The 21,480-nt window shown below is 38.3% G+C and overlaps 1 protein-coding gene across 1 annotated transcript in view; it reads right to left on the bottom strand.

Moving 5' to 3' along the window:
* The window catches only part of LTK (leukocyte receptor tyrosine kinase), a 63,757-nt gene extending 46,913 nt beyond the window's left edge, over nt 1-16,844 (bottom strand). Inside the window, exons 1-4 of the mRNA XM_039388995.1 lie at nt 16,801-16,844; nt 9,544-9,657; nt 5,469-5,624; nt 4,606-4,828 (exon numbers count right to left, since the gene is read on the bottom strand). Coding sequence (XP_039244929.1) covers nt 4,606-4,828; nt 5,469-5,624; nt 9,544-9,574 — 410 coding nt within the window. The 5' untranslated portion in view covers nt 9,575-9,657; nt 16,801-16,844. The remainder of the gene's footprint in view (nt 1-4,605; nt 4,829-5,468; nt 5,625-9,543; nt 9,658-16,800) is intronic.
* Nucleotides 16,845-21,480: the final 4,636 nt, after the last annotated feature.

The following is a 21,480-nucleotide window of genomic DNA, read 5'->3' as shown; positions in this document are numbered from 1 at the left end:
AAACCAAACTCTGAAATACCATGAATTGGGAAGACCAAACCATTCTATCATCTCTGCTGGGAGAACTGTGGCAACTGGTAGAAGAGTAAGGCCACCATCTTTAACTACTACTGCTGTGAATTGGCCACTCTTCTGAGTCAGAGCCCTAAGATTTCACGAAACATTCTAGTTCTGCACTGAAGTATCTCTGGTATTGGAATTTGCTCTATTTATAACACCATAGCAAAAGCTCTCAAAATGCAAAAATGACAAGTAGCTTTGAATCACACAGTACTTCCATGTATGGAGTCTTGTCATCATCAAGGTATTCCCCTTCAGAGAAAGCCTCACCCCCTAGATCCAACTGCAGCAAGATTTCTAATGCTGTAAATAATTACACCTCTCCTTCTTGGTCCCACTATTGAAACGGGCTAGTCAGAGCCAATGTAATTTTCTTAATGGAATCAGGAATGAAGCCCATTGCTGATCTAGCAGAAGATGGATCATTGCAGCAGGCTTCCAGATAAGCCAAGCTTGGCAATAATTTTACTATTGATTTTGTGTCAAGCCAGATCTCAAATAATGAGGTAATATTACTCTTCTTGTAAACAGAGATGTTAAAATTGATTTGTATGCACAGAAGAGCTACCAGGGTATGACATAATTTTGAGAAATTTGCATGGATAGAAAGTTTTGAGTTGAAAGCACTTAATGCTTAAGGCAAGAGAATTCAAGATTCACCCTGCAAACTTCTAATTTCAACTTTTGATTTGTGATTTCTACTTTTTGTTTTCATTAACCTCTCAATCTCCTCGGTCGAACAAATGTTTTCCTCCCTCTCCTTACCAATCCTTTCCATGCCATGGCTTTCTACATCCAATAAAGGTAACTGAGGACTAATTTTAAGAAAGATTTAATATAAAGAATAGCCATTTCTCCTTAAGAGTGAAAAATACAATAAAGGAGAACAGGAAAGCTGAAACATTTTCTGAATTAGAGGGACTCACTGCATGGGTTATTGCACAAAGCTGTGTATTGTAGATGCTTCTAGACTCAATCAGTTAACATAAAAATTAGGAGGTTTACATTACTTTTCTACATACAGGAAGCTGTTGTCTGTAGGTCCTCACAAGCATCCAGTTCTAACCATCAGATTTAAAAGGAAATAGATAAGAGAGTAGAATGCATATCTATCCCTCTTGCCTTCACCAACCAGTTAGAGGGTTATTTTTTGACCCAGTGCAAGTTCAACAGAGGCATGAGGGACACTAACTAAATCATACTCCCAGATTAGTGTTCGGAAATCATAGTCTTAAGTAACAGCTGAACAGCCTCACCTTTTCTAGATACACTTTTTAATTGAAACAGCTATGCTCATTGTTGTCAGTATGCATTAGGCATTTTCTGACGACACTTACCAGACTACTCCCTTGTCATCTGTACAGTTGGAGAAGTTAAATAACTTTTGTGGATAAAAACAACCACACTAGTAGAAGAGAACTGTCAAAAATAGCAAGTTTCTACAAGTGTCTCAGAAGGTGGTGGAGAATTTTATCACCGCCACCTCTCCAAAAAAAGGAGAAGACAAAAAACTAAGAAATAAAGTTTTGTGAGGTTAGATAACTGAAAACCCATGTGTGCACATGGCTGTGAACTTTTTGTTTTCTGACCTACTAAGATGACCATGGCCAGTGCATTATATTTCAGAATGAAAACAGAATGAAATCACCTTGGCTTATCGACCACAGAAAGGGAAGATACTATCCCTGCTCCAAATGATGCTTTTTTATTTTCACTGCAGTGTGAGGACTTAAGTTGAAAGAAACTAGCTCCTTACTGAAATAGTTTTGGCTAACGATGCTGAAATAATTGCGGTCCGCAACAAATGCAAACACGTGAAACCATTCAAAAACTCGTAGGACTCAAGAATTTTCAGCTGTAGCTGATTCTGGAACTGTGTGGTAAAGATGAAAAGGTGGGATAAACAAAATAGTGAAAATGTAAAAAAAAAAAAAAAAAGACCTTAGATGTAACCTGAACAAGCACCATAACTGCAACCCTGAGAAAGTAAAGACAGCTTTGTGAGCTAAGTGCCAGACAAAGAAGACTTGGACTTGTAAGCAAGGTTGCAGGCTCTTGATTTTGAGCTTTATGGGCATAATAAAAAATATAATTTTATATAATTTTTTGTAAATACATAGAATTTCAAACACCTCACACCTTGAGCTGGTCTCCCTCTAATGGTAATGACTCAGAAAACCCATAACATACAGGTGTGGTATATAACAATAAATACTGTCACTTTGTGACTTTGTCCAACTTATTCAGAGGACATAGTGCTGAAGGTCCATCCGTTTCTTTATTCTTTTGGGTATATGTATAAAAAAAATAGTGGTAGCTTCAATACTACCAATATAATGATAAATCCTAGTAGTTAGTGAGGTGGACAGGATGGTCAGCAACTTTCTCTTACACATATATCTAAGCTTTTGAGAACTGTTTAGCTGAAGGAGGAAACATCAGCAGGAGAAGATTTCTAGGTCCAGAAAGAGGATAGTTCACTGAAGTAGTCTGGTGCAGCTGAAGTTTATGATGAAGTATAGCTTGATCATGGAATTAAGAGGTGACAAGAGGGACTGAAGCAGGACTTTCTGGAGCACCTGATTATCTGAAAAAAGCGCCACCTAGCATTTTTTCTGTGTCTAAATTTCTACTCTGATCTCAAGACAATCCCTTAGTGGTAATTGTCAATGCTTACACTATGTACTACACATAGGCATCTATCTCAGGGTTGTCCGCTCATTGTCCTTCTCGTTCTGCTCAAAATTGTGCAGCAGTATTTAGTTGACATAGAAAAGCTTGTAGAAATTCCACTCGGTATGGAAAGACCCTGTAAAGTGACAACACTTCAGGGTGATCTCTCTTCTTAACAACAAATATTACAATCTTAGTCATGGAGAGAATGTTCATTTCGGGCTACTTGCCTAGCAAGAAGCAGCTCAATCACTGTGTTGGAAATAAATTCTGCCCTGCCTGCATGATCATTTTTTTTCTGAATTGTGTCAAGATTTTAAAGAGTTTCCCTGTAATGAGGGGGAAAAGAAAGGGTGTTTGATCTAACATGGTTCCTGTCTCTGTTTTGTGTCTTTACTACCCCTCCTTTCTATCTTGATTTCAAGCAGGACTCAGTCACCATCCATGTTTAAAATCTGAAGAGTAAACTTTCTGAGCTTACCGGTGTTTCATTTCACCTACTAAGAAAAAGTAATACCAGTGTCTATACCAACTTCCAGTAAAGCCAACTCCATTCTAATAAAACTAAATACTGTCACTTTCAGAGAGATGGTAATCTTGATTTCACTTAAAATTGTTTTGCAGTGCTCAAATAAGCTGCTAAACAACATCTATGATCCATTCCAGAGGCACTGCAGCGATTGCTTGCAAAGCCTGGTCTGGCCAGCTAGGAGTAGCGAAAGGGTATTTTATGAGTTTACATAGGGGAATGGAGCTGCAGCTGCAGTTGCAGAAGTCTGTCAAATAAGCAAAGCAGCAAAGGCAGCTTTGAGTACTTAAAAAAGGACATTAGAAACTAATCCCAGAAAATGCAACAGATTCCCCATTAAATTGGCAAGAAGATGGGGAAGGAGTAGCCAGGAAGGAACTGAGTAACAGATAAAAGCAAGAGAGAGAGAGAGATCTGAAAAAAAAGTTTTTTTAGTCAAACTCTGCTATCTTTGGCTGACTGGGACTCTTGGCTACAGATCTCCATGGTAGCCTGGGGAATGCCAAAGAATTCAAAGAAAACAAGAACTGGGATCTAATGCTTAAGTTCTCCATGGGAGTCAGTCAAGTGATGGAAATAAAAAACTCTGTTGTGTGTCTGACCCAGGTTCTTACAAGTTGGATTGGAGCAAAGGAAAAACAAGCACATGGAAAATGGCAAAATTAGATGACACGTGGACTTTTCTCCTTCTTTTCCTGTTGTGATATGTTCTCTTTGCCCATTTCTCCTCCTTACTGCATTCTACTACGCACAGGAATGAAAAAGTAAAATGATCAAAGGGAATAGAGGACAAGATCTGGGACTTCAGCACTTTCTTTTATTTTCCTTCACCTCTTCTTACCTCTAGCCCCAGTTTTTCCCCTCCCTGAGCTCTACAAATGAAGGAAAAGTGGATGCTTCTGAACCTACTAGAAAGGATGAAATTACTAGAGAGGTAAAAGTAACCCCACCTCAACATGAGAACTGTGACTCTTGTAACAATGAATCCTTAGAGATATCAGTCATGTTGCCAAGTCAGCCTTTGGACTGAATGCATTTTACAGCTGAAGTTCTAGCATCAGTGGGAGAGTTAACCACTCTTCACCCTTCTAAATGTGAGGGAAGAAGAGTGAGACCTCAGTTAGTGTGTTCTTTGGAAAGGGGACACATAAAACCTGGGTCTATTATGGACATTCTGTCAGGAAGCTGTGTGCTTCAGTCCCAAGAGTTCTACCTTCCCTTTCTTCTCTAATAGCAGCAGTGATCTCAAGAAGGGAGATAAACAGCTGATAAACAGCGGCCTGGAGGAACTCCACTCTATCTTGCAACTCAAAGGCTTAACAGTTGAAAACTGATAGTCTTACCCAGCATTCTCCTCATGGCCAACTCTCAGAGAAATCATTGTATTTTTGTTTGTCTCCACATATCCAATGTCAACTGTGAACCTCTGAAGGAGAGGAACAGCATCCTGTGAACAAATGGCCAGTTCCAGCAAGCAAGAGTCCAAGCTCCCGAGCAGGATGGGACTATGCAGGCTGAACTCACATCTATCTGGGAGCCTATTGGTGTTCAGAAGGAAAATGTCCCCTGTGAGGAGAGAAAAACAAAAGAAAACAAGAGACACAGTGTGGATGGAAGAGCGATAATAAGAGGAAAATGGATAAGGAGTTTGAAGAAAAGAATCATGAGAATAAAAGAGAGGACTATGCACAGAACCCTAAAAAATAAGAGAGAAAGGAGAATAAAGTAAAAATTAGTGGTTTAGGTAAAGAAGTGATAGAAGAAATGAGAAGAAACCAAACAAAGCAAAGTGAAGACATCTCCAACAAAACAAAAGGCAAAGTCTTTGCAAGTCAGACAGCAGACCTGGAGCCTCTGGCTTGTAAAGGGTTGAGTTTCCTAAGAAAAATCCAGTTACTGTAAGCAAAAGTAGCTTATCCCAAAATGGGGAGATACAAAATGAGTTTATAATGAGGCTGCCTGTTTACAGGGTACATACATACACAACTCGGGCAGCATACATGCATTACATGGCTCTTATTGGCTCTTGGGCACTGACAGCACCTTTAGGAGTACTGCACCACAACCAGCACTTTTAAAAGGTGGTACTTTTAGTTACATGGACCTGAGGCCTCAGCCTGCTGACTCCTGCTGCTGCCACCCGCAGCTGCAACCAGAGCTGGGAGAAAGCAGATATCCATTTGAGGGGAACTGTAATGCCGCCTACCTTCAACATCTCCACAGGAGGAACTGTTTTCCAGAAGCAGCTGCTGCCTCTCCTGAGACACCAGGACACCAATGGAAGATAACACCCAGTCCGGTTTTCCAAAACTGTCTGTAGACGTCACCCATGAACAGCTTGAGCCGATGACACAAGAGACTTCTGTTATGAGAAACCAAAGGTTTCGCTGAGGCTTACCACAGCTCAAGGGGCAGGGGTAACACAGACACATGAATGAGCAGATGTAGAGTGTATGGGGGCTATATCTCCCAAGAAATGGAAGAGTTGAAGGGAAAAAAGAAAGTTTATCTTGGGCAACAACAACAGAATCTCTCCCACAGCAAGTCAAAGTACATGCCAGAATGAAAAACTAACCTACAAATTCTTCACAGGTGTAAGTCAATATCCTCCCGCTGATATCAACAGTGAATTTATATCAGTGGAAGGTCTAGACCAGAAGTACACAAAATCCCAAATGAGAATAATACCCAGTGCAACAAGGATATTGAAACTGTATGGATTTAGTATTTTGGCAGAGAGAAAGAACTTATACTTGAAGGTCAACCCTCTCTCAGCAGTACAAAGAGCTTGACAGTGTCTCAAGCAGAATAGCTGAGCAACGCAAGCTTTACATAATCTTTTATTTTTATCTTTTAAAAATGGTCTTGCTTTTCTCCAGCAGGATGGATAAGAACACCTTCTTAACAAACTCCAGAGTCTCTTTGCAGTACTGAAAACACTAGATCATCCTGGCCAGAATTTTTCATAATCAGCGTATTATAAGCCAGACAAAAAGTAATTCTCTGTTCTCTCATCAATCTAATATAAACTCCCTGAAGGGATGTTAGCTGCACAAAGCTCTCCCACACAGAGTGGAGCTGAATAGATATTGTAAGCTGATATTAACTTTCATGATATTTATTTTCAGTAGTAATAATAATATTACTGTAATAACTGGAGCATCCCCAGGCCATATAAGAAATAGCAAGAGACTAAACATTCATATTTAGGATCCTGATGTTCTGAGGGTATTCGGGCCTTGCAAACATGAATGACATAAAGTTATCCCTTTGGTAGTCCTATTCCTGTGGAAGAGAACAGGCAGGTATGGAGAACAGAGTTAAGATCACGCATATAACAAGGACATGCAGTCGTACAGGCAACACAGGTGGGGTAGAAATAAAAAACGTAAGAGCCTCCAGAAGATTGCCTATACTTCACCTAAACTTTCAGAAAAAAAGAGGAAACAGAAGCATCTTTTGAGTGCAACAGCAAAAGCAGACAAGTTTTCTTATTACTGAAGTTAATTCTAACTTTGTTTTTACAAAACACCACCCAGTGTACAGGGGTAAGAGAAACATGAATCTTACAGAGTTGCTCCTCATCTCCTCTGCCATTACTTTGGACACTCTAAACCTTTCTGGCCTGTTTGAACTGGAGGTTGCTGACTTTCTCAGTCTAACACCTGGACCAACCATCCAAATATCTTCTCAGCCCAACTCATCAAATGCATACAGCTTAGCAAAGGTCTGCTGCAGTGTTCAGCCTATCATTTTTAAATGGAAGCCACAAGCAGATTAACTGGCAAATTGTGCATGTGTGTGTCTGTGTATGAAATGCCAGATTCCAGCAGGGCATAGGAAGGAAGACATCAGCCACTCCCGTGGTGCTGCTGGATCTAAAGAAAAATGTCTGTGCACAGCTTCAGGCTACGGTTTGATGATCCAGTTAAAACAGCTTTAAGGATCTGAAAAGCTCAGAAACTCCATTGCTGTGTGAGACAAAGCAGAGTCCTGATCCATACCTGCTGTGCTGTTTCAAATTTAATGAAGTCTGACAGGTTAACTTAGTATCCATAGTGTCATAGTGGATACTAATACTAAAATTAATATTTTTATCAGATAACTTTCTAGTTGGTCATAAAACCCAGAAAACAATTTCTCTCACAACAGCATGCCAGTGGAAGAAACCAAAGTGAAAGCTCAGGAAAGAAAAAATTCCTCCTTTTTTTTAAATAGGCAATTACTTGAAACCGAAACTATTATTTATGACAAAATAATTTCATCAAATCTTATCAATACCTCTGCTTGCAGTAGCAAGGACTGTACCAATGCAGACTTAATTCTTTGAGCGTGCCTCACATAACAAGGCAGTTCACAGCTCAGACAGAAGGTGAACACAACTTTACCCCTGAAAAGCACCTACTTCATATACTCTCTAGGCTATATAAAGCCTATCTGCCACAAGCTGAGACTGGAGAGGATCTGAATAACTGGAAGAGTCTGAAACAGATCAGGAAAGTTTTGGACATCCAGTAAAAAAACCTACTGTTTTTTCTGTTATTGCATTGTGGTGGAAAGACTGATCAACAAGAAGCTGTTGTTTAACATAAATCACAGAGCTAAAGAGCTGGGTACATTCATGGTCACAGTGAAAGAGAACACTGGAAGATGAAACCACTGACACCGCTGTGTACCACCTTACAGATGTTTCACATCCAGCTTTGTTTAGCACCTATGAACTTGGAGAACAAGTCCAAGTCAGCAAAAAGGGAAAATATGACAGAAATGAAAAGGTAAAACTAAGTGCAATAGAGAAATATATCTATATTACAACAACCAGAAAAGGGTGTATCTTAAGACATTACAAAAACGCTCTGAAGAAGTTTAGATTGAAGAAAGCTCATGGGCAGTCCAGAGTATGTCATCAAGGACTTTAAAGAATTTGATACCATCTGCAAGATGGTACTATAAGGAACATTGCCTAGCCAGGCAAGGCTAGGTCACCTAACCACCTCCTGGGAGGAATGTGTGACTTTTCTAGCACCACAGGCCTTTCTTTATTGTTTAGCATCTTCATTAACGACCTGAAAAGGGGGTAGAGTGTACCCTCAGCAAGTTCACAGAGGTTACTAAACAGGAGAGTGGAGAGGGTGACTCACCATATGGCTGTGCTGCCATTCAGAGCAACCTAGGCAGGCTGAGGATCGGGCCAATAGAAACCCCTCGAAGAAAAAGCCAACTCCTGCACCTTGGGAGGTATAACCCCCTGTACCAGGGCCTGACTGCCTGCAAAGCAGTTCTGAAGAGAAGAACTTTGGGGGATGTGGTGGATAGCAAGCTTTCCATGAGCAAGCAATACACCCTTAGAACAAAGGCAACTAACAGCTTTCTGGGCTGCATTAGAAAGAACATGGCCAGTAGATCAAGAGAGGTGATTCTTCCACTCTACTCGGCACTGGTAAGACCACATCTGGAGTGCTGTGATCAGCTCTGGGCTCTTTAGTACAAGAAGGATACAGATTTACAGGAACAAGTCCAGCACAGGTCCACAAAGGAAACTGAGGGACTGGAGCATCTGTCATTAGAGAAGAGGCTGACAGAGCTGGGACTGCTCAGTCTGTAGAAGAGAAGGGTCAGGGGGATTTTATCGCTGTGTACAAACACACTGATGAGAGGGAATGAAGCAGAAGCCAGGCAATTCTCAGTAGCATACACTGACAGGACAAGAGGCAACTGATACAAAATTAAAAACCTCACAGTTCACTGTGCTTTTACAATGCCAAGAAAAAGAAAATTTCAGCTGAAAAGAAAACTTCATTCAGTATCAAGAAAGATAGTTTGTTCTACAGTTGTGGGAAAGCAGCTCCACTAATTGGCTTTTATTTTAAGAATTCCCAATCCTAAATCTGGTGAATTTCAGTGTGCTGAATGGAGAAGATTTTATTTTTCTTTCCTTTTTTATTTTTTTTTCTCTTTCTTTTCCTTTTGCTTTTCCTGCTGTGTTGGGGGTGGGGTTTTTTTAGGGTTGGTTTGTTTGTTTTTATTTTTGGGGGGTGTTTGGCTGGTTTTTTGTGGGTTTGTTTGCTTGCTTTGTTTTGTTTGGGTTTGGTTTTATTTAATATGGAAGTAAGGGATTCCCTTAAGTTTACTCTGGCCTTTCTGAGTCATTGCTCCATTTCCAACCAGAAATACAGCGTCACAGCTTTCTGGTAAAGGGTGCTTGTGACTGCTGGCATCTATCTTACGCCTAGATTCTGAAGGAGAAATAAGGAGGATGGAGGGAAGAGGACTTGTGGTACCTGGTTTAGAAGGCTGATGCAATGAAACCATCCTATTTTTTATCACAGAGAGCTTCTGAGGTGGATTTGGTGAAGAAGAGTTTTCTTCTTGTGATCCAGAACAGGAGACAACAACTATAACAAAATAAAAAGAACAGGTGATGTGTTTGATACAAAACTATGTGTTTCTATACAAAACTATGCTCCCATATTGTTAAGAATGAACAGATATTTAACAAAGCTCTATTATATTACTCTCAACCCCATTACAGTTCTTGGTGCAGTACTGTCCTGATGATGCTTCAAAGTGGCCCCAACACTTCCCAGAAACATAACTACAACAAAATATTTTACTTATCAACATGTTCTTTATTGTTCTTTACACATTCCCATCTTTATCAGTATATAACCTCTAGACACTGTACATTCGAGTACTGCCTGTGTTGCAGTAACAGTACATCTACCTGCCAGCTGGCAACTACATCTCTAAAGTATTCAGGCTGGACAGGGCTTTGAGCAACCTGATCTAGTGAAAAAGATGTCCTTGCGTATGACAGGGTGGTTGGACAGATAAACTTTAAAGGCCTCTTCTGACCCAAACCATTCCATGATTCTGTGATTAGAAAAAGGGTTCACCTGTAAAACATATACTATCTATACAATACATGACATGGATTTATCAGCAATCTTTTGGGAGGACATGGGTAAGACCTCTCATCTTCACCACACAAGAACACCCCATCTGAAACTAACACTAATAAAACTTTTACATCACTGCACACAATCGGGAAACAATTTTCTTTCTTACTGCCAGGCAAGAAGGCTGTTTTTTTCAAAGGAATCAAGTAACTTTCCTCTATCTGATATATAGTAATATGTACTCTCTCCAATACCCTTCTTATTAATCCCCCTGCACTGCTCTATCTGAGGGATTCCTTTGTCATGGATCTATAAAAACCTCCATTAGTAACTGTGATATTTGATCATAATTATGGCATCAATTTACACACAGTTGTGTATTTTTATTCATATAAAAATGTAGAATCCTGATGCAAAGTTTGGTTGTGCTGGAGAAAAAGACCAAAATCTCAGAAGATAGGTTATAGAAACTATTCTCTACTTCACCCATGTGAATAGTAGATCCAGCATGCTAAGATTAGCTAGTTTTAAATGGAGGTATACTTCTGAATCATCTTTGTTATTCAAAGTAAAACAAATGTATCAAAATTACTATCTATTTCAGTCAATTAAACATTCATGCATGAAAATGCTGTATCCTTCCATCTTCTATTACATTATTAAAGACAGTCATTCAAGGGGTTCCAGGGAAGGGTAACTTTTGAACAGAATAGCATTTTGCTGGAGCAGACACATGCTGTACTGATGACAGATTCGGAGTTTCCACAGACCCACTGCCAAACACTACATTTTTCCCTGCCCCTATTTTCAAATATGTAGGGACATAATTGTTGGAAAATTTGATTCTGCACTGCACATAAGACATGGACACTGCCCTGATAAGTAAGGTATCTTCAATAATAGAATGAAATCCTCAAAAAGAATGGGCCAGCCTTATGAAAGGGTTGCCTTATGAATAATCCGTGCTAATAATCAACCATATATTGCCAATAAATCTAATTTACCATATTAAAAGAAATTCAGCTGCAGAAAAGAGAAGAACTTGACAACTGAAATCTGCTCCTCCCAACTTTTCTTCTGTGCCTGTTGAGATGTTGCTCAGTTTTGTATCTCCCGATCTTTGTTAAGCGCTGCTGTAGCTTCAGTATTTACTTCCCTCAGGGCTTTCTGTAAAGTCTGTTCCAACCACTCATCTCCTCACACACTCCAAGCTGCTTGTGTATTTTGGAAATAGCCTGAATATCATGGGACCCACAAAACATAGTACATTCATAGCAGAAGTTCTGCTGGAGACATTCCTCCTCATAAAACTAAAACTTAATCAAAATATTTGACTTGCACATCCACTACAAACACCTTCTGGATGTTTCTATTCTTTCTCATTAGCATGCACAAGGTCCAGTGGCAGATTACCATGAACAGTGCCCTAAGTTACTTGCAACATGAATTTACTCCTTTAGTGTGGAAAAAATCTCCATTGCCATTGGTGATGGCTGAGACAAACAAGGTACAAAACAACAAAAACATCCTATTTAATTTTGGCAAAAAACAAAAAAGGGTTCATTATAATGCATGTAACAACTCTATTCACTCTGGGAAGATGCCACTTAAGAAACTGGGCATATGAGAGGAAGGAAAGGCAGTCATTACAGCTGAGTTCACTGACAAATGAAATATACTTGGACAGAAGACTCTAGACACAGGGATAGGCAAGGAATTTGTTCATATGCACCCACAAAAACATTCACCCATTCATTTATTTCCTCATAGCAAAGAATTTTTGGCTATAGAGGAGCAGAAGAGGACTCACAGTAGCAGCTTTGAAGCACTCCAGTCCAGCCTACACTCTTACTTTATACCTCAGTTATTTTTCTCTCTCACTCATTCAACCTCTTTGATTGAACTGAAAATCTAGTGCACATAATCTCTAAAAGAAACTGGGACCTGCAGAGGTGCTTCTGATAATCCTTTCACACATTTATATGTAATTTTTTTATTATATGAATCTTCAGCTTTAAATAAATAATAAAGACTATTGCTTTTCAACTCCATGATTTCTCTATATTGATCAGCAAAAGAAAATTATTTAAGTGAAAAGAAATACAAGATGGAAAGGAAGGAGATTCATGATTTAAATTAAGTCTGCCATCAAGGAACATAAAATGATCAGGAAGAAATAGCAAGTATAACATATTCAACTGTCATAGCAAAAAATATGGGATCTTTTAACAGCACAGCACAAATTCATCTCTTTTTCAGTAACATCAGAAGCCTCCAACACTGAGAACGCAATTCTGTTCTACTCAGAGGGAAAAAAAAAAGCACTAAGATACCTGGAGGGTTGATTTTTTTCCTGAATCCTGATGTTACTTCGCAGAAGAGAAGAAAATTACAGAAAATACTTATAGAACTCATGATGGGAAATCAATTCCTGGTCAGCCAAGACATCTTCCTGACAAAATAGGAATTTCCTTTAGAGCATTTTCTAGTGGTTTTGCCCATCTAATATCAAAATAGCAACTCAATATTTCTCACTGCTTCTCTGAGAAGGATAAACTAATGTACAGGGTAATAGGTCTGACTGTCAGGAAGTCAGACTAAGCAAACAGAAGACTCTTTGTCTACTATCTATCCAAGTATTTTTCAATGACTCCTAAACCTTTCACTTTCAGCTCAATAAATAATCTCTCTCCTTCATCTCTCTCCTTACAGCTTTACGTTACTGACCTTTCACCTTGAAAATGTCACTGTGATCTCCTGCTGCTAGCTATTAGACTCTTTTATTCTTTGCTCATTAGTTGGTTCACCTCCATGTCCCTTGCTTATTTCATCACTCATATTGTACTCTGTCTAGATAGATTGCGGGTAATGGTCGAAAGGGGAACAACACAACCAAATTCAGTTTTGCCAAAGCTTATTAAATAAGGTGGTATTGCAGGATTTTCCCAGAGCCCTCTCCAGTTTTTCAGGGAAAAAGGCAGAAAGGCAAACATCAGTGCACACTGATGTCATACTATGCAGAATGACTATTCTGCTCCCTCCTGAGATCTCCCTGTTCATCCATGCAACAATCTCATTGGTCATTTTGGTAAAAAAAAATATTTTAATCAATCATTCACCTTGACATCAAGTCTCTCTGTGGCATATTTCATTCCAGAACAGGTATTCCTACCTTCAATATCTGTAGTATTTCCCTTTGAGATATTTAGTTTTATTGCATTGATGAGTTGATCTCAGCCTTATTTTTTCTACCTTAAGTTACCAGCAGATCAGTACAGTTTTAATGTTGTCTTCTGACGTACTGCTAAACTGCTAAATAGAATATAACCCAGAATTTACCCTTACAGGAAACTTATAGGCAGAGTTAATTGACAACAATTCCCACAATGATTCCTATTTATACTTTTATTTTTAACCCACATGGAACATAATGATTTATATCAGGTGCTCACTAAAGTACATATGCAGAGTTATCAATTTAAGAACATTTCTTAAGTTGAAATGTCCACACTATAACTTTTATTGAACTGGTAAACTCATTTTAAAAAATGACACTGCAACAAGAAGTCTTTTCAAATAAGCTCTTTAGATTAACAAGTGATTATAAACCCCTTTCTAGTTTTTTGATCCTATGTCAAATACTCTGTTATTTTTACTCACAATGATGTTAAGGCAGCAACCTTTGTATTACCAAACAGTCTTATTTGCAGGAGTAGGGCAAATGTAATTAAGTACAGTTATACAGCATGTTCCATTTACCCCTTTTAAATACTACTGCAGCGTTAACTTTCTTCCAGTTCCCCAGAATTTCCTCAGCATCCTGACACTTATTGCAAAATTTCAACATGGATGTCTCTCAAAGTTCCTTAACTAGTTCTTTTAAAATTCTTGAACGCAAGCTTTCTTGGCTAGTTGTTTTACAAAGTAGGCATTCTAATAACTGCTCTCTCACAGCACTTTTGGGTTGTTAAGAGAGCTATTGCATTGTTTCTATCTGACAGTAAAAAATCAATTGCTTGATTTATTTTTTTCCTAGAAGACAAATATTTATTGAACAGTTTCTTTTTGTCTCTATTATTGAGAAACCTACCACACATTTCTGTGACAGATTCATATCATTGCTAAGATGTTTTTGCTACTAATGCAGTTGGAAAATTTCCTTAGGCTTCCTGCTGATTTCTTCTTCATTTCTTTTGCTTTTTTTATCTATTGCTAAACTTTCAACTTTTCAACTTCTTTTTACTGCAAGTAATGTCATATTTTTGTAATTTTTAATAGCGTAGCATTCCCTTTCAGCTATAGGTTTGTGTCTTTCTAGCTTTTTACACAAAGAACTCAATTATTATCTGAATTTTTTATCCACAGATTTTCTTTCAACTGAGTTAGTGTGACACTGTTTTAAATTCTGGGAGATATATCACTTCTGGAAGTACCAAGATACAGCACTTTTATAAGTTATTTATTTATTAAAGTCCATTTATTTGAATGTCTAAGCTGAAGTACATATCACACCATTTCCAATTTTTATTCTGTTTCAAAGAAAGGTGTATTCAAGCACAAGCACTTCCACTTGAGGAACATCCGAGTTTAGTTCTGAGCTCAGTTCTTACCTCAATTATTTATTTGCTGAAATTGGATGTAAAACATTATCCTAATAAGTGCTATGAGGATTTGGATTCAGATATTGTCATCTATTCAATATTTGCAAATATACTCTCATGCTAGCAGAATGAAACCACCAATACGACACTTGTGTTGAAGGCTTTACACACACACACATACACACACACACACATACACACAAGGCTTTTTTTCCCTCCCCTTACACACAACAGGCTACTTAGTATTTCATCCAGATCTTTAGCTGGATTTGACAGTCTGTAGCAGTCATCAGCAAACACATCGACATTTATTTTAGGTATTAATTGTCCTTCAAGATCATTTTGTTCAATAGTTGCGGAAAGAGGCAATGTAATTTCTGTCATTGCTGTACAATGCTGTTCCAAACCTACTTCTGACATTCAATTCCAGTCACAGGAATCCTCCCTCCTAGTCTGAGAAATTCCAGGTTTAGAAATTAGCAATTGCATTCCATTGCTACTTGCTTATTAGCCGGTCTTATCAAGTTGGCAGTAGGCAGTTGAAGAACTCTTTCAGTCCTTGGTGGCTTGATTAATTGTATTCTCAACACCTTGACTCTGCTAAACAAGTGTTTCTATTCCTTGCTTTTCAGTAATTTCCCTTGGTTGCTAGTTTAACACCATCTGAAAAGGTGTGGCCTAACAAGTCTAGAAGGTTACTTCTCTAGTGAGTTGGAGGCCAGTCAAACCATATAGTCTCTTTTCACCAGAGAATATAGACATGCATTTCATTGACCCAAGTCTTATACAACTTACCTGCCTAGCAGAATACTTATAGACTTGTTTGTTTCTTTGACTTCCTATACTGTTTTATATGCAGAACATGAATGACATCTAAGAACATACCTTATACCTTCTTTGGCACCATAACAAGATTTCCAAGAGTTAGTTATATTCTGAAAAACTAAACCCAGTCATTTATGCTAGTACAGACTATATGTGGTAGTGTGCGCTAATTTACTTCAAAGAACCTTCTCAGATGTTGCAATCCCATCTGGTATCCCATCCACCAGAGACAGAATGTCACCTCCTTGACCACCTGCTGACTGCTGACAAGAATCTTCTTGAAGGGTAGTAAGTGGATCACTCTGAAGAGCTTTTAACAACCCTGTTATAATACTCACTTGGATTGCCAAAGATCATCCGCAGTTTCCATGACATACTGAATGATTAGACATTTCTGATTGTACAAAATTCCTACAGTCCTCTCTCCTGCTGCTCACAGCATGCCTGCTTCCTGACTGCCTCCAGTTACACAAAGTGCTGCTTTGTCTCTCATTTCCTTGCCTTCTTTTTTTGGTCGCTCAGTGGCCAGTTCCTTCCCTGGATAGTGATGTTTCCTGAATCGTTTTGTGCAATCACTCTTAATTCTCCCCAAAGCTTTGTAGAGTGTATACCCAACCTTTCATGCATCGAATACTTGTTTCTAATAAAATCACCATGCTTCACTTAAAAATTAAAGACTCGTTAAGCTCTGGCACTAAGTACAGTACGTTGCAGGTTTCCATCCCTGTGCTACAGCAACTGGATAGAACTCACACAAAAATAAGTTTTGCCCATGCCATCTATATTTTTCTCACAAACCTCACCTATTGGATAAGATACAAGATGCAATTCTTGGGTCCTCCTCTTGATACTACTTCCCTAACTTGGCATATTGCTTTTGAATAGCAACTTGCTAATTATGACCTCTTATTCAGCTTTCAGTGTACATCTACACCTACTGAAATAGATCTGAATTACTATTTTAAGTCCATTTGACAAATTGAATGCCAAAAACACTTCTTGAAATCCAAAAATATGCCATCTACTTCATCCTCCTAATTTACTAATTATGTAGTGTACACATGCACATACTTGTGTGCATATATTGTCACATTAACTTAGAAAGATTTCACTTTTTATAGCACAGTTTCTCAATACTCACATGTCTATTTTTATAATACTATCTGCTTACTACTCACAAATAATAAGGGCTAGGTTTTTCATTGTGTCTCACCTCTCTTAAGGCTGCCTGGAATCGATCATACGGTGCACAACAGTTCAAAGGCTTTCCAAGGACCTTTAAGATGCACTGTTTGGGGGAACTCCATTCTGCTCCAGTTTTTACTTTCTCTTCCCTTTTCAGACTGGAGTGATTGCTAGAAGAGGCATCTACTGCACTTCTGCTAGTTGTGTACAGTCATGGTACTGACAGTTAACACAGGCTGTACCAATGCTTGTTCTGAATAAGAAGGATTTGTCCATATGACTTACAACTTCAATGGCAATGAAATTTTGTTTTTCTTGGTAGACTTCCATTGGTCTGAGCTACAGCCTTGCATCTGAAAGTTGGCCATTCCTGGGGTGACAGAATGTAAAAAACACACTTCATTTGAGACAGCAGAATTCCTGAATTCTTAATCTGGAACATTTTCTCCCCTTCCTCCTCCACTTGCACTAATGGGGAAAGAAAAATACAAAATAATTTAAGAGAGGCATAACTGCTTATCTCAGAGGAATATAGATCTTCTTAGGTTCCAAAAAACTGGCCAAAACAGTGGTGCGAAAAAGAAGAAAAGTAAAAAAAAAAAAATAATCAAAAGTGTTAAGTGAATCAAAAAGTGAACAAAAAAAAATTTTTTTTGATTCTTCAGAACCTTTTCTCTTGTCTTTAAACCTCAAAACACTTTTTTATTTTTCTGCAGTATAAAAAACATCCATTCTAAAGAAAAATTTTCCTCTGTCATTAGTTAATTTTTTTAGATATTTCAATCTAGTTTACAGTCAGACCACACTGTCTCTTGCCAAAACCACAAGGATGACGAGCTGGGGAGATGAAGGATGCAAACCTTTCAAATTGGCTTTGCAATTAGAGAAATGGGATGTGAGATTGCACCCTAAGATACCTGTTTTACAACAAATTGCCAAAGAACCATCATCCTAGAGGGAACATAACTTGGATGTCTGGCTTACATTAGATGGATAACACTGAGATTAATAAAATTTAGGAAGATGTGTCCAACTCTTAATAGATGCTTTCAAGCAGCTACAAAGAAGAACCAAGAATACTGGATGGAAATACATTTTGTCTTCCAAGGGAACAGCACTTCAAAACTGTTGTGCTCTGTCACATAAATTTAGAGGAAGAAGTATAATTGTTTTATTCCTTTAGAACAGCACTCTTCAGAGGGTTTTTCAACTGCAGTTTAAAAGGAGATGTGTATGTGTGAATTCACCATGCAGATGTGACAGGCATAATTAGTCACAAGAGAAGGTGAAGGAAAACATGAAGCTTGCAGATGCAGAGACAATTAGAAAGCTAAAGAGAAGTGCTCCCTCACAAGATTACCCAAAGCCTCACTTCCTGCTGATGACTGCAAAATGCTGAACAGTGACCATTTTCTCATGGTGTGTCTTTATATGAAAATGTCAGTTCCCAGTATTAATAGGAAATACTAATATCTTCCAAATATGTGGAAACGATTATAGCATTTTATTAAGGTTGAAACATGTCATCTTTACTCTGTAATCTACTCTGAGTTCTGAGTTTGTAACATTAAAGCAGTAAAATGATGTAATACATAGCTGAAGAAAAATACTTTCATGCTCTCAAAACAGACTGTTTGCCATACCGAATGACTCATTTTTATTAAGTCAAAGCATGAATTTGGAACAATTTGGTTTGTGAAAAATGTTAAGATTTTGAGTCTCCATCATGATTAGACATGGAAGAAGACTTCTAAAATCAGTTTCCCATGAGACAGAATATCTAGTTTACATCAAACTCACATGCTAAGATGCTAAAAAAAACTTCCATAAATTGTCCAGAGCAACCAATACAATTAGGTGAAAGAGAAATGGGATACATAATTGCTAGACAGCTGCCCTATGGGAAATGCTCAGCTATCAGCTTCAGGATGCCTCTGCATTTTGTGGCCTGTGTCCCTGCTCTTTAGCTTCCACATAACAGCAGTGCAACATTTTGCAGCAAGAGAGGAATTGTGTGCCAGCAAGAAGTGAAAAGAAATTGAATTTTCAGATTCAGGTTTTGATTGAATTATTACAATTAATATGGAATTGATCCTGTAGAATTCAATTTAGCAAAAGAAAAATTATTTTCAATTACTTGATTTCACAAACATAAGTGGAGAGGACAAAGGTGACTTTCAGCTGTCCTTGAGCTGCCTTGATCTTTGAGATTACTTTATGTCCCTTTCCATCCTTGTTTTACTAGTAAGAGCCTTAGAAATGCTCTAAATCTATGCACTGCTCCAAGAATCCCTCAGGGGCTGCTCTGCTCTCAAAGGTTATCCAAGCACAAAGGCACATTTCCTGCATTTCTTTTTCCTTGATCTACTTTTGTCACAAGGATGACTGCCAACAGCTCTTCATCCTGTAAGGATTCCCCTTTGAGTACTTAACCCCTGCAGAGCAGAGTAAGGATGTAAGGATGCTCCATACGTCATTAAAAGCAGTCTTTTTTAGATACACACCTTTCTCTGGTAACTCTTCCCAGAAAGGAACTTTCTGGGAACAGAAAGGCTTTCAGGGTACAGTATTGTGTAGCAGAGACACTACTCAGGAGCAGGATTTCCATTCCTGTCCTGCTATTAACCCTCTGAGTCACTGTGTATAACTACACAAATGATGGGATCAACCTCCTGGGGAAGGTGCTTTTAGCAAAACGAGGGAAAATTGTGGTGCAAAGACTTGATTACTGTAGCCTTCCTTATAAATGCTCCTGGTTCACCTGGAGAAGGAAGAACTATCACAGCCAGCACTAATCCTTCTCCAGGGTTTTTGGCCATCAAATCCTACAAGTTTTTCTCCAACATTCAGCTTCTGATGAATCTGTTTTGAGATTATGAGGGATCAGAAACTAAACTGTACATGGTAGGTAATTCTATCCTTTTGCAACTTCATATCAGAAACAGTGACATGTCCTAGTTTCATTAAAACCTACTAAAATCCACTCTCTGCTGAAAAGCACATGGTTACCAGTAAATTCTGCAGCACTGAGAGGGTACTAGTAACAGAAGAAAAGTGCCTAAAAACTTGCATGCTCCCAGATGGTTCCCATGTTAATACTCAAAGCTCCATGCATAGACTGCATGCAAAGTGCTTCTCTGTAGTTCTACTTTGCAGAGGGCATATACAGTTGGGCACTGTGTCCTCACATACAAATGTAATGTTCACATACACAAAGTCATTTGCACAAGTCTGCCCAGCAGTGAAACAAGAAAAATAATTCATCTCTTTTTAACAATAAGAATACACTCAGATATTAAATTAAATAGAAGATATATAAACCAACCAGCTTGATATATACAGTTGTTTCCAAAAGGTGGCAGTGACAAATGTAGCCAGTTTGGGAAAGTACCGTATGGTATGTTAAAAGCTGAAAAAAAATCATGTTTAATCAAAAAAAGGTCAGTCCAATACACATAAAGCCATCTGTAAATAGTAAGCACCCATTTCCTTTGACCATACCAATCTTTAAGAATATTGTTTGGCCATTTTCTGCTATTGGGCATACTGTGTTTTCTCTTCTAAACCACAAAATCCTCCTTATGGAATCAGTAGTAATCATATAACACTGAACTTACTCTAGCTCCTTTTTGTTCATCACCCTTACTAATGACTGATGGCTTTATTAAAAAAAATTAAACTCTCCTTGCTTGTATCTATAACTTTTAAATGACTCTCCTCTCTGCTTCTTTTTAATGAGAAGTAAGGAGGGAAGAAGAAGGAAGAGTTACATTGTCCCTATAGAAAGACAAAAGACTGAAAGAGTTGCTAGTTAGTTGCTTTTACTCATCTCTTTATCTCTTCAGAGGCTGCCCCAGAGATGACTGTCATCCCAACACTAGGAGGAACAAGGGATTAGGAAAGGTCTAAATAAATCTATCAAAGAGATAACTCATAGGTATTGCAGATTCATCATTAGACAAATTACTACATAAGCCCCAAAAACCACTTCCTCACTCAAAGCAACTTTAAAAAGAAAATAAATAAACAACCCATATACCCACATACGACTTGAGCAGAGTGGCTAACAAAGAGCAAGGAGAAGCAGTGGTACCAGCTACTTGATTTTTTTCCTAGGAGACCGTGGAAAATACTGTTAAATTATCAATTCTATAAGGACACCTACATAGCTACATCTAATGTTGAGCTGATACATGAAGAGCCTCTGTAAAGAAGGCAAAATTCTTGCAACAGGAAAAGCTCCCAGTTCTTGTCCTCCTAGTGCTGAAATGTGATCTGGTATCAGAAGCTCAATGTGTGATTTAAAGTACTGATCTGAGTAGAAAAGTGTAAGAATGAGAATCAAAACTCTTATTCTAACATAGCACAAATATGCCTGATGAAAAAAAGCATCCAGTAGAGAAGTGGTCAGTAGGTACAGAGCATAGGGTGTAGAATGAGAGAGGTGCTAGAACAGGGTTATTCCTGGTTGTCTTTGGTCTGATGCTGGTATAGATCCATTCAGAAATGGTACCTATTATTACAAGCTACTACCATTGATGTTTCTTCTGAAGCAGAGTTTCACACTAACAACAGAGCAAAACACTGTAAACTGCATTTGGATTATTGTAGTTATGGCTACTATGGTCATTTTGATTAATTAATTTGAGAAAAAATTTCAAATGTATCAAGGTGAGCTGAGCAAATAACAAATATTTTGATGTGATAG

This window comes from Pipra filicauda, unplaced genomic scaffold (assembly GCF_003945595.2).
Source record: "Pipra filicauda isolate LSUMZ 115617 unplaced genomic scaffold, ASM394559v2 scaffold6_size6359152_pilon, whole genome shotgun sequence".
Taxonomy (NCBI): Eukaryota; Metazoa; Chordata; class Aves; order Passeriformes; family Pipridae; genus Pipra; species Pipra filicauda.
Note: the sequence above shows the minus strand (reverse complement) of the source record. Positions and strands in the feature narration are given on the sequence as shown.